At 39.0% G+C, this 17,856-nt stretch overlaps 1 protein-coding gene across 2 annotated transcripts in view; it reads right to left on the bottom strand.

The window, feature by feature from the left end:
• The window catches only part of AMOTL1 (angiomotin like 1), a 254,288-nt gene that overhangs the window by 216,076 nt on the left and 20,356 nt on the right, over window positions 1–17,856 (bottom strand). Inside the window, exon 1 of one of the 2 annotated variants that reach the window (XM_072611307.1) lies at window positions 12,328–12,427. The exons of the other annotated variant lie outside the window; for it this stretch is intronic. Coding sequence (XP_072467408.1) covers window positions 12,328–12,412 — 85 coding nt within the window. The 5' untranslated portion in view covers window positions 12,413–12,427. Of the gene's footprint in view, window positions 1–12,327; window positions 12,428–17,856 lie in introns of those variants that run through there. 2 annotated transcript variants of the gene reach the window in all.

The raw sequence follows: 17,856 nt of genomic DNA on the forward strand, positions 1-17,856 counted from the left end.
TAAAAAAATTAATATTTTAAAGTATATAAAAATTAAAATATTTTAGGTGTAAAAAAACTGCATTGAAGACATTTGATCCCTGTTTCTTTCTATGGAGCTCAGGGTCTGCTTCTGTAAAGGCCATATACATTTCTTGGCAGGTTCCTTCCAGGGTCTTTGTTTGCCTTTCAGAACAACCCTACTCTTTCCAATTCATGATGGGCAAAGCCAAAAGAAAGCACAGCTTCATTCTTTCACTGGAATGAAAATCCAGACCCAGGTAATCATAGGATTACAAAGGAAACAAACTATATTAAAATACAGTTATCAAAATATATATAATTTATATATATATCATTCATATGCATGGATATGTATATATTATATGTGTATGAAGACCAAGTTCAAGAGTTAAGAATGCCTGGACTAGATACTCCCCTAAGGTTCTTTCCACATCAAAAATTATGATCCCAAGTAGAAGAGCAAAGACTCCAAGCCAGGTTCTCTGACTCAAAATCTGTACTTGTTTCCATTGCATCCTCCTGTCCTACGTTGCCTCATTGCTAACTCATACCCAAAGGAAAAGTGTGTGTAGGAAAGGTTGTATCTAGGCTGTCCAGGAACTGAAATTATAAATGAGGAATATCCTTAAATCCAAAAGCACGTATTATTATCTAACAATTATCATCTATTAAAGCATAACCATGGTTACAACAATAAGTCAAGATGTGGGGCAAAGTCTCCAGTGTGTGTTCTGTGACTCAGTGGACCCTTTTCTTCCTTTCTCAGGGAACCTCTTCCTATCATCTGTTATCAGGGCTCATAGTTATGAAATTGGCTGCAAAAACAAAGTGGGAATAGCTGGCAACGTGATGTAATTTCATGACGGTGGAAGCCAGACTGACATTAACAAACCTTCTCCTCCAGGATCCTGAGGCAGCTGGGGTCACCATTCCAAGGGAGAAAAACAGAGAGAAGATGGGCACAGCCCTTGATAGTCTCTTCTCTTCTCTGATGGTGGTAACCAGCTATCTGTCTGTCCACTGGTCTTTGCAGTTGGTGGGGGTGTTTTGCCTCTTCCTGCCAAGATGTGGAGTCAAGAGGAGACAGTTCGCTGCCCCCCTCCTCTCACCCCTCCTTTGGGAGGATGGTGAGAGCTATTTCAAGAGGGGTTATGACCTCAGGTGTACAAACTCAACCTATTCTCCTTCTGTCAATCTACCCAGTTCTAGAACAGATAAACAAATGATAACCAGGGCAAAAATGTGACCTCAGGTAAGATATGGCAAAAAGAAGCCCCATTTAATTAAGTTCAGCATTAATTTTAGGATTTGGTGGCCTCAGCAGATAAGAAGATCATGGTACCCTCTCTATGAGTAAAACTACTGCAGACAATTCGTCTCTAGGTTCTTTCAATCAAGCTTAGGGTCTGCTTCTGCAAAAGCCATATATACCTCTTATGGCAGGATATCTCTAGGCTCCCTGTTTTCCTTCCATTTATAATCTTACTCTTACTAAAAGGAAAAAGAAAGCATAGCTACATTCTTTCATTGTAATGAAAGCCCAGACCCAGGTAACTTCAAATATTTTGTATCGTCTGGGAGAAGAAAGTATGCTTACTCATAATAACAGCTAACTGTAGCTAGCCTGGAAAAAGTCATTCTCCTGAGCCAAAAATGAAAATAAAGAAAAATGAAGAAAAGGTTCTACCAACCAGGGAGCATGCTTGCCAAGGATTCATTCCTGCAAGCCTACCAAAATATCACAAGCAAGTTTCATTTTATAAATCCCATTTAACAATGCAGAAGAGACCATCCATGCAAGCCAGGAGTTGTATGAAATACACTCAAGTGCCTAATTGCCCAAGCATTCCCCCCAGAGCTGCTACAATCAAATGTCACAGAGAATGGAGATTCAAAGAAATCCTGACTCAACAGTAGACCAAAGGGGAAATAAAGAAGAGGGAAACTTTGACAAGACAGAGAAGTCACAAGATAGAGAAGTGGACATGAATCACAATGAAGAACCATTCCAAAAATACACACAAAAAGCATCCCTACAGAGAAAAAAAATCATGCTCTTCCAACTTACACTCAGTTTGATCTATGTGAGTGAAATCAAATAAAGTACCCTGTTAATAGAAAAGGCAAAAACATTTGCTGTTTTTGAGATCTGTGGCTAAACCTTTTTTAAATCCTGCAGGCTGAGTATGTAACAACTACATTGCAGAGGTCATGTGGATTACATGTTGTTCAACCTTAGCATCCTGTCCAGAGGTCTGCTTTTATAACCATACATGAAAGAATGAATTTCAGAAAATGTTCAAAAATGCATAAATTGCTGAACTTGGAGTCCTAAGACCTAGATTCGAACCCTGCCTCTTATACCCTGTGTTACCCTGGGCAACTCTCTTAATTTGTCTGAGACTTAGTTTTCTCATCAAACAGCTTATCTCCCAGAACAGTTGTGAGGCTCAAATGAGAAAACCACTTTGCAAACTTTAAAAGTTCTCTATAAATATCAGTGATGATGACAGCGATGAAGATGATGACAACGAGAATGATGGACAGTGGGTAGCTGTAGCATTCAGGAAGGAATGTGATGAAGTCAATTCAAACTTGTTCCTAAGAAATGGTGGCTAAATTTTCAGTGCAAACATTTACACCTCAAAAACTGGCAAAAGCTACACATCTGGGTGTGATTTACTGTTTTGTTGACTGTCTCGCGTGACTTAAGGAAGTGATGGAGAAAATGTTAGTAATGCAGACTAAATTTAAAAGTATGTCATGTGCACATTTTTTTCTCCCAGACAGCCAGTTGTTAAACATTTCCCAGCATACCCCTGGCAGAGGACCTAGACTTTCATTCCACCTCTGTCTCTAACTATGTGAATATGTTTAAGTCTTTACCTATTTTCGACTCAGTTACCTCATCTATAAAACAAGGGGGTTGGATTAGACACTGCCTGACATTTAGACCTTCCAGGTCTAAATCTATGCTCCTAAGTCACTTCAGCAATCTGGGCCTCCTTTTCCTGGCAGCTAGGTGGCTCAGTGGATAGAGTGTTGGCCCTGGAGTCAGAAGGACCTGAGCTCAAGTCCAGCCTCAGACACTTACTAGCTGCATGACCCTAGGGAAATCATTAACCCTGTTTGCCTCAGTTTCCTTATTTGTAAAATTAGCTGTAGAAGGAAATGCCAAATCACTTCAGTATCTTTGCTAAGAAAAGTCCAAATGGGGTCATGATGAGTCAAACACAATTAATCAATAAAACCATAACCAGAGAATGAGAAACTTGGCCTAGGTGATATTCAAGGCCTTTCTTGCTCTTATGTTTCAAATGTACTAATTGTCTTCTGGATGCTATGTATAACAGCCATATTCTACCAGCTCCTCAATCTCAGCGTCTATTCTCTGTATGTGTGTGTGCTTGAAGTTCTACTGAGAAACAAAATGTATGGAAAGAAAGGTGAAATTTCAAAAGCATTGTCCATGAGAGACAGACAGTGACCCTTTAAAAGACACCCTGGAAAAATGCCAAAGAAGAAAAAACCTTTCTGTTTACATCTCCCTGTGTTACGGTTGCTCCAAAGACCCAGGAACATTGGAATTCTTAAACACACCTGGCCAACACCTGCTGGTCACATTCCCCAGACCTCTTTGAGTTAGCCCTGATGAGAGCCTTTCACAAGATTAGCCCTATACAGAGAATGGATAAAAGAAAATTTCCCAAGCAGCTGTGTGATTTGAAGCAAGACAGAAAAGAAATGTCTTAAGGCCTCTTACGGGGGAAAAATAATCCAAAAAACTCACCTCAAATTATGTGGCCTATCTATAGACAGCTGGGAAGCCAGAGGAACAGTGTGTTATATCGGATTTGGGAGTAAAGTAGTTATTTTCAATCAAAAACATCCAGCAGAGAGCAAGGCAAAGATGAAGAGTGGTAGTCCTAAACTCTGAAAATAAAAGGCTGCAACCTCTAACACAAAAGACACACTTTACATGAATAGGATGAATAAATTTGTTAGTCATATAGACAATTACATACAGTCATAATGTGAATATGTGCTGTATATGTATACACATATACATACACACATATATGTGTGTGTGCATACTTATGGTATATTGCCTGAACTCCAGGATAGACAATATGAGGATCAGTTGGCTGACTTCTGACATTAACCAACACAAATAGCTAATGTTTCAACATGGTACCACTATGAAGGAAGAGGTCCTTACACAAGGAACAAAACTGGTCACAATTAATAATATGGACACAACCTCAGGGGCAAAAAATATGCTCTTTTCCTACCTGTAACTACAAACTTAAACCAAATTCATATCTTAACTTACTGTAAAATGAGGAATTTTTGAACCTTATACAGGGCAGCTAGATGGCACAGAGAACAGAGGGCCCACAGGCATAAAAACTGACTCATCTTCCTGGATTCAAATCTGGCCTCACACTTACTGTGTGACCCTGTTTGTCTCAGTGACTCAGTTGCAAAATGAGCTAGAAAAGGAAATGGCAAACCACTCCAGTATCCTTGCCAAGAAAATCCCAAATGGGGTCACAAAGAGTCGGACACAACTGAAAGCAACCGAACAACAACGAACTTTATACAATGCTGATTTACCTATGAAAACAAATAAATATCAAACATTATTCAACATTCCAAAGGTGGTGTTAACAGAAGTTACATTTTGATCTTTGACTGTATATGTATATGTGTCTGTGTGTGTGAATGAGGCAGTAACTAAACATATCTTCAAAATACTTTAGAAACAAAATTTTTATGAACTCTATTTTGTGGATACTCAGAACACTACAAATTTAAATGACGATGAAGTTATATATAGTTGTGTGCTCAGTAAAGGAAATTATGAGGAGTGAAATTTTATATTACTTATCATCAAGGACATGTGTGTACATGTGAATGTACAAATGGAAGGTCCCATAGATCAAGATAGGAGATTAGCTTTGTTTATACACAAACTTAAACATTTGTAGATATGTACATTTGAATCCTGGCTCTACCACTTACTAACTCTGTGGCATTAGCAAATCATTTAACTTTTCTGACTCTCAGTTTCCTCATCTGTATAATGAGGATAATAAAACCCTGCCTCATAGGGTTGTTGTGAAGATCAAATGTAATAATAGATGTAAAGGATTTTGTGAACCTTAAAATGCCATAAAAATGTCAGCTATCATCATCATCAATATATTATCATCTTATTCTCATTCATCTTAACAAAGTTCAGATAGAATGATACCAAGACAAGTAACTTTCCTGCTATTATTTTCATAATATTCTAAAGACTGCTGCACAGGTGGATAAAATAGCTGCCTTCTCTATGCAACGTATAGTCTTAGAGAGCTGCTTTAGACAGTGAGAAGTTAAGTGGCTTCCTCTGCCAGTAGGTCAGACACAAGAGCTGAAGCAAGGCCTTCCTAGTTCCAAGGCGCATGAAGCACTAGGTCTCATTATTAGTGCTGTGTTATATGTTGAACTAGATGATCTTCCCATTCTAAAAGAATTCTCTAATCTTATGTTCATGCATGTATATAAACATACTATATGTATATATATATACATATTATGCTAACTACATATTTATATATGTACATATATAGAGAGACACACAAACATACCCTGATATAGAGATCTACAGGGTTTGCTACAGGGATGGGTGCAGAAATATCACTGAAAGCACAGGGACAGAACAGGTATGATCTGTAATTGTGCCAAGTCCAAAAGTTCCCCCAGTTGCTGTCCCCTAGCTACAGTACTTTGAGGACAGCATTCATGGCACAGATAACTGATGATGTTGAAGGATAAAGATGATTCCCCCAAAATACATTTACTGAAAAACACCCAGAAATACTGAATCATATCTATTATGACCATGTACCAGAATTCTTCCATTATCAAATTTACACACACACACACACACACACACACACACACACACACACACACACACACACCATCAAACTGACTAGGACTGAAGCCTATTAATTTGGAATCCATAAGGCCATCAGGAGAAAACTCCAAAGGAAGTTAATGACTAAGTTCCTTAAAGAGAGAATTCCAGAAAACACAGGGTTGAAATAAAGAATGAATGAGAAAGCAGTTATAAAGTGTTAACTACAAGCTATAGGTCTGAGATACAAATACAAAAGACCAAACAGTCCTTACCCTTACCTTAAAGGAGCTTACATTCTAAATGGAAAAGATAATCCATACAGGAGGGTGGTGCCCAGAGAAGGATGTTTTTATGTGGGAAATCACAGGAATGGTAAGTGGAGCCAAGAGACAACTGATCAACATGTTGTTAGCAGACTTATTCCAAGAGACAATTTGCCCAGGTGCCTGGAGGTGAGGGGAGGGGTGATAATGTGCACTTTTCTACATTTTTATAAAGGTAGGGAGAGGGTGTAGTAGGGGGATTTTCCTTTGGAGCCTTCACCTAGCAATCAAATATCACGGGGATTTTGCTCCCAGAGATTCTGCTTGGGCTAGTTTTTGAAGGTTTTCCCACCCTGATGGCAGCTACATATATATATATATATACACACACACACATATATACACATACATACATACATATACACATATGTACATATATATATATATATATATATATATATATATATATATATATATATATATATATATATATATATATATACACACCCTGAGGACTGAACAAAGGTAGATGTTGTGAGGAGCTGCTTTTTATTCAATGCCAATAATTCACCCTCAATGAATATCTCTCAGAAAAAATATCTCTGAAGATATTTAAAGGCAAGATACAGAAGCCCAGGGTCCCAGAGACTTCCAGGAGTCATCCTAATGTCTTAGTAGAAATGGAAACTATGAACACACATGGAGACTGAAATTGGAACCTAAGCAACGGAACAGCTGGTATAAACCATGCTGTGGATGGGGGAAACACTAGAAGGAGATGAATACAGCAAAAAGAAGTGGACCCAAGACACTTTGGCTCATTTATTGTGGTGGCTGTAGGAGGGATGCCCTGAGGATTTGACTCCAAGAGAATGCCAATTCATACACTGGGGCAATACCTATTTATTTTCTTTTTCTGCCTAATGGAGGTCATCTTCTACTTTCCATGAAGACAACTAAATAGCCAATAATGATAAAACAGATCTGGAGAGAGCTTCAAACAGCCCTGGGCAGACTGTGGAAGTGTTAAACAGACAGTGTGGTATAAAAGGCACATTAGACTACCTTTAGCTCTAAAATTCTTTAACCGTTGGATGTGTTAGCATAGGTAAGATCTGCCCGTTAACAATCATTTGTCATTCCAGTTGGAATGATAGAACATATAGTAGATACAGTAGAGTAGAAGTTAAAAGATCTAGAGCTTATGGTTGCAAGCCTGGATGGCAGGGAGAATGATGGTACCCTGAACTCTCAATAATGTAATAATAAATAATAGGAAAGCTTGGAAAGGGGGAAGGATTTAGGGAAAAGTGAATGAGTTTAATTTTGAATTGTTGAGTTTAAAATGTCTACCAAGACATCCAGTTTGAGATGTCCAATGGGTGATTGGAAATGAAAGACTGGAATTTAGATCTAGATAAAGTGATCTGACCAATGCAATGACTAATTATGATTCAAGAGGATCAATGGTGAAGCATGCTTCCTACCTCCTGACAGAGAGATGATGGATTCAAGATGCAGAATGAGATCTACCTTTTTGAACATAGCCAATGTGGAAGGGCTTTTTTCTTGAATACAAATATACAAGGATTTTGTTTTTCTTTTTTTTTTCTGAGGGGGAGGGTGGGAAGGAGAGAAATCAAATGCTTACTAATTGAAATATTTTTTTCAAAGAAAGGATAAAGCCAAATTGTGAAGGATTTTAAATGTTAAACAAAGGAATGTGTTGGTTTTTTCCTCCAAGAGGTAATAGGGAGTCATTAATACTTCTGGAGAAAGGAAATGAGATGGTCCAACCTGTGCTTTAGGATTATCCCTTTGTAGGTGGCAGAAGAATGGATTGGAGTGTGAACAGGCTGGATGCAGGGAAACCAATTAAGGACTATTGCAATAGTCCAGATGAGAGGTGATAAGGACCTTAACTGGGATGGTGGCTGTGTTGGTTGAGAAAAGGAAACAGACATAGAGCTGAAAGCACTGAGAATTAGCAACGATCAGATAATGAAGTCAAGAGAGTGAAAAATGAAGGGTGACTCCTGACTACAAAGTAACTTTCTTCCTGCAGTCTTCAAACAGCAATTATCAGGTACCTAAATGGAATACTGCCATATCCTGCTTAATCATGAAAATACACATTGGGGTGTGGAAGGGATAGCAGGGGAAGAGGGCACAGCAAATTTCTTGAATGGAATGCTATAAATGAAATGATATTATAGCTAGGTTTTGAGTGGTGAAAGTATGGCTTTGCCCTAGTGTATTAGTGATCTTATTGGTTAATGACATTAGCTGAGATGTATCTATCACGCAGCTGGGGAAACAGCTGGCATTACCACTGTTGCTTAAGACAGTTAGCTCTCATGTTGTATTAAAGCTAAATGGGGCCTAAGAATCACTTTCTTAGACAAAAGTTTTATACAGGTGAGTTTCGGCCCCTTTGTAGTCTGTTGATAGAACAATCTCAGACTAGACCCCTGGCTCCAATGTGTCGATCACAGACACAGTAGGCCTTCTTCACAGATCAATGATCTCCCAGAGACCCAGAAGACAAAAAGCTCATTCTCTTGACCAGTGGCTAGTGTGTGACCCAGAGGCAAACATACTCAACTGCAAGGCCAGCAACCAGTAAGGGCAGAGGTCTTCAGGTTACCAGGTCTTACACAAACTACGTCATTTTATCCACATACAAACACCATTCCTCGATAACTCTGCATTCCACATAAGAAAGGGGTAGGTTAGATTGGCCAGTAGAGAGGATTCCCCTATGCTGATTGATGATTAATCCTCCAGCCATGCTTCACCTTCAGACTGGACCACCATACTGCTGCCTTCTCCTGCTACCTTCTCTTCTCCCACTGGGGAGCTTCTCTTAGAACCTCAATTTTGAGGAAGGGCCAAGTTGAGCCATGCCTACATCTCTGGACTTTGTCACCATACCTCTAATACTCCCCATCCCTCCCATTCCCTTTTCAGCTCTATTTTATGTGTCTTCTTATCATTAGAATTCAAGCTCTTTGAGGTCAGGGACTGTCTTTCTTTTTTTAAAATTCTATCTGTATCCCCAGCATTAAGAAAAGTGCCTGACCCATAGAAAGTACTTAATAAATGTTTTCTGCCTAGACTTGACTTGACATGCAGCAGAAACCTTGCAGCTTTCCAGGTGGGAGTGTAGGCTGATCTCTGGGAGTGGCAACAGCATTTACAAGTGGGAGGTTGTTTACAAGTTTCTAAAGTGCATCCTGAGCCCTAGAGATCTTGTAGTCCTAGACTGGGGGCTGCAGCCAGTGGGCAGCAGTGCCGGCTCTAAGTTGTTGGCAGGCTCACACAGAGAGCTTGGTCCTAAGCTTTAGGAGTAGTAAATGGCATGCTTGAGATCAACTAAAGAATACTTCAGTGGAAGAAAAAAAAAAACAAGAAGCAGGGTAGGCTCTAGAAGGGCATTGTTCCACTGTGGCTATTATTATGACTAAAAGTTATAATAATAGCCTCATATTTATGTTATGTGTTTAGCTTTATGAATTATTTTACAACCATTAATTATCTCACTTTATCTTCATGATGTGATCTGGTTAAAGCAGGTATTATTTTCTCTGTATGAAAGAGGAAGAAACTGCCAATAGGGTGGTACAGCTTCAGCAAGAAGGTAAAGTTTACCGGGCAAGGAAATCAAAGGAGCAGAAAAATAGAGGTTGGCCATGTGGCCTTGAGTTAGTCATTGAGCTTCTAGGTGAGTAAGTTTTCATATGATCACAGGATTTGAGATCTAGAAGGGACCTTGGAAATGGTAGTCCAACTCCCCCATTTTAACTGATGAGGAAACTGAAATCTCAAAGGACAAAGTGATTTGCCTCAAGTCACATGGTGAGTTAGGGCACCTAGGTGACACAGTGGATATAGCAGTGGGCCTGAATTCAGAAAGACCTCAGTTCAAATCCAACCTCAGATATTTACTATCTGTGACCCTGGGCTAGTCATTTAACCTTTGTTTGCCTCGGTGGAGCCACTAGGTGGCACAAAGGATAGAGTACCATGCTTGGAGTCAGGAAGACTCCTCTGTGTACTCAAATCTGTTCTTAGACACTTACTAGCTGTATGACCCTAGGTAAGTCACTTAACCCTATTTATCTCAGTTTCCTCATCTGTAAAATGAGCTGGACAAGGAAATGACCAACCCCAAAGGGGGTCACAAAGAATTGAAAACAACTCAACAACAACACACCTCCCAGGACTGTTGAGAATCAAATGAGATAGTTGTAAAGCACTTAGCACATGGTCAGGGCTATATAAATGTTAGCTAGCAGCAGCAGCAGCAGCAGAGCCAGATGCCTTTGACTTCCAATCCATTTCTCTTTTCACCACTCACCACAGTGCTTCTCTAAAATGCTTAACAGTTCAAGCCTTCCATTACCAAGGAAAATGTCCTACAGACAATAGAATCTTAGGACTTTTCCTCAGAAGGTCTTCTCTGATGAATTAAAAGCTAATTCAAGGAAAATACTCCAGCGTGCAACGTCTGAGAAACCCTCTCAGCCCTTGTAGCAACATATCTGGAAGGCCATTTCTGAGAAGTGCTTCAGGGACACACACACACACACACACACACACACACAGAGTCATATGTATCACATATATACATATGCATGTACATATATATAATATCCTATATGATGGGCTGCTAAGTGACACAGTAGATAGAATGCCAGCAGTAGAGTGATTAGGACCTGAGTTCAAAACCAACCTCAGACATGTACCAGTTGTATAACCCTGGACAAGCCACTTAACCCTCTTTGCCTCAGTTTTCTCATCTGTAAAATGAGCTGGAGAAGGAAATGCCAAACCAATCCAGGATCTTTGTCATGAAAACCCCAAATGGGGTCGTGAAGAATTGGTTATGACTGAAATGACTAAACAACAAAAACTTATATAGCTCTTTAGAGCATCTATATAATAGACATATATGTATATATTTCTCATCTGATGCTTATAATTCTTTAAAATAGTAATAATAGGAGCAGCAACTAGATGTGCAGTGGATAGAGTACCGGCCCTGGAGTAAGGAGGACCTGAATTCAACTCCAGACTAGAAACATTTGACAGTTACTAACTGTGTGACCCTGGACAAGTCACTTAACCCTAATTGCCTTGTCAAAAAAAAAAAAAAAGAATAGCTAACTTTTATATAGCGACAAGATTTACAAAGTTTTTTGTTTGCTTGTTTTTATAAATATTATCTCGTTTTTTCCTTACAACACTAGGAGCTAGATGCTATTGTCATCCTTGTTTTACGGATGAGGAAACTGAAGCAGACAAAGGTTCAATGTGACAGATCTGCCTGCTCCAGGTCCAGCTTTCTGCCCATTGCATCACCAGCTGCCTAGGGGGTTATTATTACGTACATTTTGTAGTTGTAGTAACGAGACTTAGAATTTAAATAACTCGTCTGCATGGCATCATATCGCCTTAAAACAAAACAAAACAAAAAACTAGAACAATGTTTTCATTGAGGTAGGAAGCTCTTGGTGATGAATTTCCTCTCCCAATGCATGTTGGCAGTTTCTCTGAAAGACAGATTCTAGAACTGTCTAGAGCATTGAGAGGTCATGTACCTTACCCAGAGTCACACAGCCGGTAAGTGACTCCACGGCCAGCTCTCTATCCACTGCCACATAACGGTGAATTAAATCTAACATGCTTTCCTCAGAAAAATGCTGTCTGGAAGGTCAGACAAGTCTAATCCCTTCTATCTTGAAGATGAGGAAACTGAGGCTCCAAGTCCTTTATAAAGTCCTGTGCTTGGTCCCACAACTATTAAGTGGCAAAAACAGGAATCAAATCCAGATTTTCCAACTCCAAGCCTAGTCTTCTTCTTTGTCTGCTTTACTATGTTGGAACCTCCAGAACAAATGTTCTTAACCTGAAGTCTGTAAACTTTAAAAAAAACTTTGATAACCAATTGTTTCCTTTTTAATCCTATCGATTTTATTTTAGACATTTAAAACCATTATTCTAAGAGTCCATAGACCTCACAAGACTGCCAAAGGAGTCTACAGCCCCCCAAAGTTTCAGAACCTCTGATTGAGAGTTTAACACCAGAGTCACATGACCAGAAGAGAGAAGACAGTAGGTGCATTAGGCAAGTGGAAAGCTACCCTACCTGCCCTGGAACTGGAAAAATGATGCATTCCAGGATGAGCCAACCTATGACTTTCCTCCAAAGTCCATTTGTCACCGAGGTCCATCCTGTCAATGGAAGTCTTTTATGAGCAGCTTGTCAGACTAGTCTCCTAAAACCAGAAAGTGAACACACAAAAGAGGGAATGAATTCCTACAACTGCTCTTTTAAGAGGGTTTAGGGATTCTGTCAGGAATATAGTTAATTTCTGGTTCATTAATTTGTCACCATGTACAAAGAGCTTGTGACCATTCCGACGCCCATACTAGGCATCACCGTCTTGGAGGGGGGAAGAGGGAGCGAGCTCAGGTGGTATAAGCAGAAAGGCAGCCCTAGGCTGAACTTAGAACTGAGTTTATTTCTCTGAAAACAGAACTTATTTCTCATGTTCGGTAGTAAATCAAGTCTGGGCTCCAGGGCAGCACAAGCATATAACCTTGGTCCCATACAGACTTCTGAGAAGACCCCACTCAGTACAACGTCACAATTTTAGAGTCGCGAGGGATATCAGAAGTCAGCTAGTGCAATATCCTGGTGCGACGAACGAGGAGACTAAAGACCAAAGAAGTCAAGTGACTCTGTAAGAAGAAAAAAACAAAATTCAGGACATTATGGGCATGCTACTGTACCCCTTCCTGAACCTCACCTGGATATTCTGCTTGTGCCCTCACATTCTGGTCTTTGGACTAACTAGTGGAACACAATTTCCTCAGGGCTATTTCCTCTTTTGGACTTCAGATTCCACAGATACTCAACTACAAGCTTGGGCAGAAATACAAATGCCCTCAATTCATATCTCATCCCAGCTCTTTCCCTTAGCTCTGGCAGGGAGGCTGCATCCTGGTGAAGCTTTCAGTGTGAATAAATCCCTCATTTGCTCTCTTCTGCCACTAACTTTCACTTTAGTTTTTCTCTAACTGTGTTGTTCTAAGATTCGTGTTTTCTTTCAGAAAGTGGAATGATACCAGCCATCTCCTTCTGAAATCATAGGATTTAATGCTGGAGGGTACCTTAAAAACCATTCACTTTTGTCTTCTCATTTTATACATAAGGAAACTGAGGCCCAGAGAGACTAAATGATTTGTAAACCGATTGGTTTCCCTGCTTCAACTCTCTCTCCACTCCAATCCATTCTCCTCCACTCAACTGTTCAAATTGTTCCTTCAAAGTGCAGGATTGACATCATATACCAGTACCTCCCTTTACACACACACACACACACACACACACACACACACACACACACACACACACACACACACGATTCCCTATCACCTTCAGGATCACATATAAAATCCTGTTTGGTATTCGAAACTCCAAACTTCTTAACACCTTACAGACCCCCAGCAACACTGGGTGCCTTGCAGTTCCTCACACATGATACTCCCATTCCTGCCTGAGCATTTTACCTGGTTGTCCCCCATACCTGAATTCATCCTCCTCATCTCCTCCTAGCCCTGGTTTCCCGGGCTTCTCAAGGCCCATCTAAAGGCCCAGTCCTTAATTTAGAGCCTTGCTTCTGAGGTTATCTCCAGTTTAACTTTTCTATAGCTTGTTTGTCCATAGTAGCTCCATGCTGTCTCCTCCTTTAGACTGTGAGCTACTTTCAAGTTTTCTTTTTACCTTTGCATCACTAGCATTTAGTATAATATTAGAATAAGAGGTCCTTACTAAATGCTAGTTGACTTACATGAACCGATCCTGAGTGAAGTGAGCAGAACCAGGAGCCCATTGTACATAGTAACAGCAACACTGTGCAATGACCATCTTTGATAGACTTAGTTCTTTACTGGGTTATTGAGTTCCATTGCTTCTGATTCTCTCTTGTCTAGTTTGTTCCATTGATTTACCTCTATATATTAACCAAAATTCAGATAATTTTGATGATTGCTGCTTTTTAATTTAGTTTGATGAAAACATAAATTACCTAGGAAAGAATTCTCTATCTGATAAAAGTTTCTGTGGAAATTGGAAAGCAATCTGGCAGAAATTAAACTTAAACCAACATCTTACACCATATCCCATAATACATACTAAATCAATATGTGGTCTTAATATTAAAGTTCATATTATTTTTAAAAATTAGAAGTAGATCATATACCTTTCACAGTTATGGGCAGGAGATGCATTCCTAACTAAACAAGAGGAAGAGGCAATTACATGTTGAGCTAAAATAGATGACTGAGTTCCTGAAATTGAAAAGTTTCTGCAAAGACAAAATTAATGACTTGGGATAAGAAGGGAAGTGATTGAATGTGCCAAATCTTTGTGCCAAAATTCACTGATAAAAGTTTGGTATTATGTAAACACATATATGTAAGACTAATCACAATTCCATAGTATATAAGTGAGAAGAAAGATATGAACAGTTCTCAAAAGAATAATTGCAAAGTATTCACAACCACATGGAAAAAAATGCTGCTCGTCACTAATAATAAGAAAAATGTAGATCAAAACAACCCTGAGGTTTGACTTTACACTTTGTAATTACAGAGATAACCCAAATGTCAATAATCAATGTTGGATGTGTTATAGGATGATAAAAATACAAAATATTGTTGGTGGAACTGTGAATTGGAACAATCATTTTGGAAAGCCATTTGAAATTATGCAAATAATGGACCAAAATGTCCGTCCCCTTTGATCCAGAGATTTCATTAATAAGTTTATACCCCAAGAAAGCTGTTAATAAGAAGAAAGTCTCCAAAATATTTATAGCTTGACTGTTTGTGACAGCAAAGAATTGGAAACAAAGTAGATGCCCCTCAGTCGGGGAATGGCTAACTAAATTGTGCTACCTGAATATAATGGACTATTACTGCACTGTAAGAAATTACGAATGATTAATACAGAGAAGTGTGGAAAATCTGTATGAACTGATGCAAAATGAAGTAAACTAAACCAAAAAGTATATACACAACTACCTCAATATAAATGGAAAGAATAACCACATACACACCCAAAATCAAGAGTGAATGTAGTAAAATTACAAAGAAATGCATAGTTTGAACGAAGAGATATGAGAGAACACCCCTAACCCACCCACAAATTCTGTACATTGCTGATGTTTTCAGACTTTTTCAATGCATTATTCAGTTATGCTGATTTTTTTCTCTTTTCCCTTTTTGCCTTTAAAAAATACTTCTTATTATATGGAATGGCATTCTATGAGGAGAAGAAGTAAGATAAAGCATACTGGAAGACACTGTAATGATGTAAAAAATAGCAAATGACATAAAGAAAAATTTAATTTTAAAAAACCCAATATTACATAGCATGTTTGACCTGTAGATGCACATGTGTTCACATGTACATGTGCAAATGAATGTGCCATACAAAATCATATGGATCTGAATATCAGATCATCTTTGTATAAGCACATACGGCATATATACTATTTTGGGGGGTTTAATTTATTTTTTCTTAATTACATGTAAAAACAATTTTTGACATTTTTTAAAATTTTATTTCTAAATTCCCTCCTTCCCACACCTTTCTCCTCCCTCCTTGAGAAGGCAAGAGATTTGATATATATTATACATAATGTCATGCAAAACATAATTTCCATATTAGCCATGTTACAAAAGAAAGCAGATCAAAAAATAAAAGCAAGAAAAATAAAATTTTAAAAAATAATGGCTGATTTAATTGTAAACATGTACATCTGAATTCAGCTCTACCACCAACTATTTATGTGACCTTGGGAAGTCACTTAACTTCTATTTGCCTCAGTTCCCTTATTATAAAATGAGGATAATAATAACACCTACCTCCCAGGGTTGTTATGAGGATCAGATGAAATGATACATATGTGGAGCACTTTCCAAAGGTTGTTCTGTCTATTCATTTTTAGTCATAGTCACTGGGCACTCCATCCTTTTAGTTATCCTTTTTTCCAGCTTCATATTATTCATATAGATCTTTCCAAATCGCTTTATGTGCCTCACACATATCAATCCTAATCATATTATAGCATTTCATGGGTGTACGCACTCAAAGTGAGAATTTGATAAGATCTTAGCCTAAAATGGCCAAGGTCTTACACTGCATCCAGGATCATCTCCAGTCATCCTGATGAATATCAGGCCACTGGATCCAGATGGCTTAGGAGAAGAAAGTGAGGCTGGTGGCCTTGCACAGCCCTCCCTCATTCAAATCAAAGTCAACTACAAGTCATGTCATCATCTAGATGTCATGGTCCTCTTTGAGAAAGAAGGACAAAACAATAACAACAATCTGAGCTTTATCTGGTTTTCTTTTCTATAAAATAATGGTGTGGGACTAGATGACCCAAACACTGCCCTCCGACCCATTCCCACAGAAACAGGTGTGTTCTTGTACTCAAACATAACCATATTATCCATTTAGCCCAAGACAGGATCACAATACCTAAATACCCATCTTGACCAGACAAGACCACAATAGCTAGACAATCAGAATACAGTACCACTAGGATGTAGAGCAGGATGCAGTGGTCGGGATCCCATCATAAGGACACACCTGCTGTTTCTGTGGGAATAAGAGTTCAAGGACATATCTGTTGTTCTAGTGAGCAGTTGAGGTACATATAAAGAAATCAAGACATTGGCAGGAGGGGTAGGTAGATAATATTAGGCTAGGGGCAGCTCTATTGGGACTTCATCAGTATCTATTGCCTAAGGACCACCTTGGTTAAGTTCAGAGAGGCTCAGCAGTGAATTGGTCACAGAATTATGTCTTTTTTCTTTTTTGTTTTTGCCACACCAATTCTTGAAGCCCATCTCTAAAGGGTTATAATCTGATTTCTAGAGGGAGGCTCCAAACTAATGAAATTATACAACCTTATACAATCCTCACCATGAAGAAACCTATTTATAAACAATTCAGTACTGTATAAACGTGAGCTATCATTATTAAGAAGGCCTTCAAATGCTCACTTGTATTCAAAGATAACCCTACTGATTCAGAAGGGTATGAACTCTAAATTATTTTTTCCTGGAGTTGCAGAAGGTCTTTGCTAAATAATTCACAACTCCTGTAGCTACCTCCATGTCCCCAGATGCCTATGCCCAATTATATGATGTAGGATGTGGGTGGCTAATGCTGGAGTGAACTTTATGGTGGAGTAATGAAGATTTTCTCTGAGTAAGGCTAAGAGACATTACTAGAACTCAAACCCATGACCCCTTTCCTATTAGCAGAATCCTCAGAAGTTACAGAGGTTCTGTGATCTCACCCATTTAAAGTACTCCCTCCCATGATCCTTATGGCAACCCATTCATGCCTGCCCATCCAGTATGACGCATGTCCATGTTGGTCACAGAAGGTCCAATCAACATTCTGGAGGTCCCCCCTTGCTTTCTCCTGATACTCTGAGGAAGCCAGTGGAGCACTTTGAAGGCCCACGTGTTTTCCTCATGCTTGTTATGTGAATGATCCACCTTCTTTTTTATCAGATATTTCTCTGATCATATCATTTTCCCCTGTTCTTTGAAGTTCCCTAGCTGTTATGTGTTACACAACAACTGCTTA

This window comes from Notamacropus eugenii, chromosome 5 (assembly GCF_028372415.1).
Source record: "Notamacropus eugenii isolate mMacEug1 chromosome 5, mMacEug1.pri_v2, whole genome shotgun sequence".
Taxonomy (NCBI): domain Eukaryota; kingdom Metazoa; phylum Chordata; class Mammalia; order Diprotodontia; family Macropodidae; genus Notamacropus; species Notamacropus eugenii.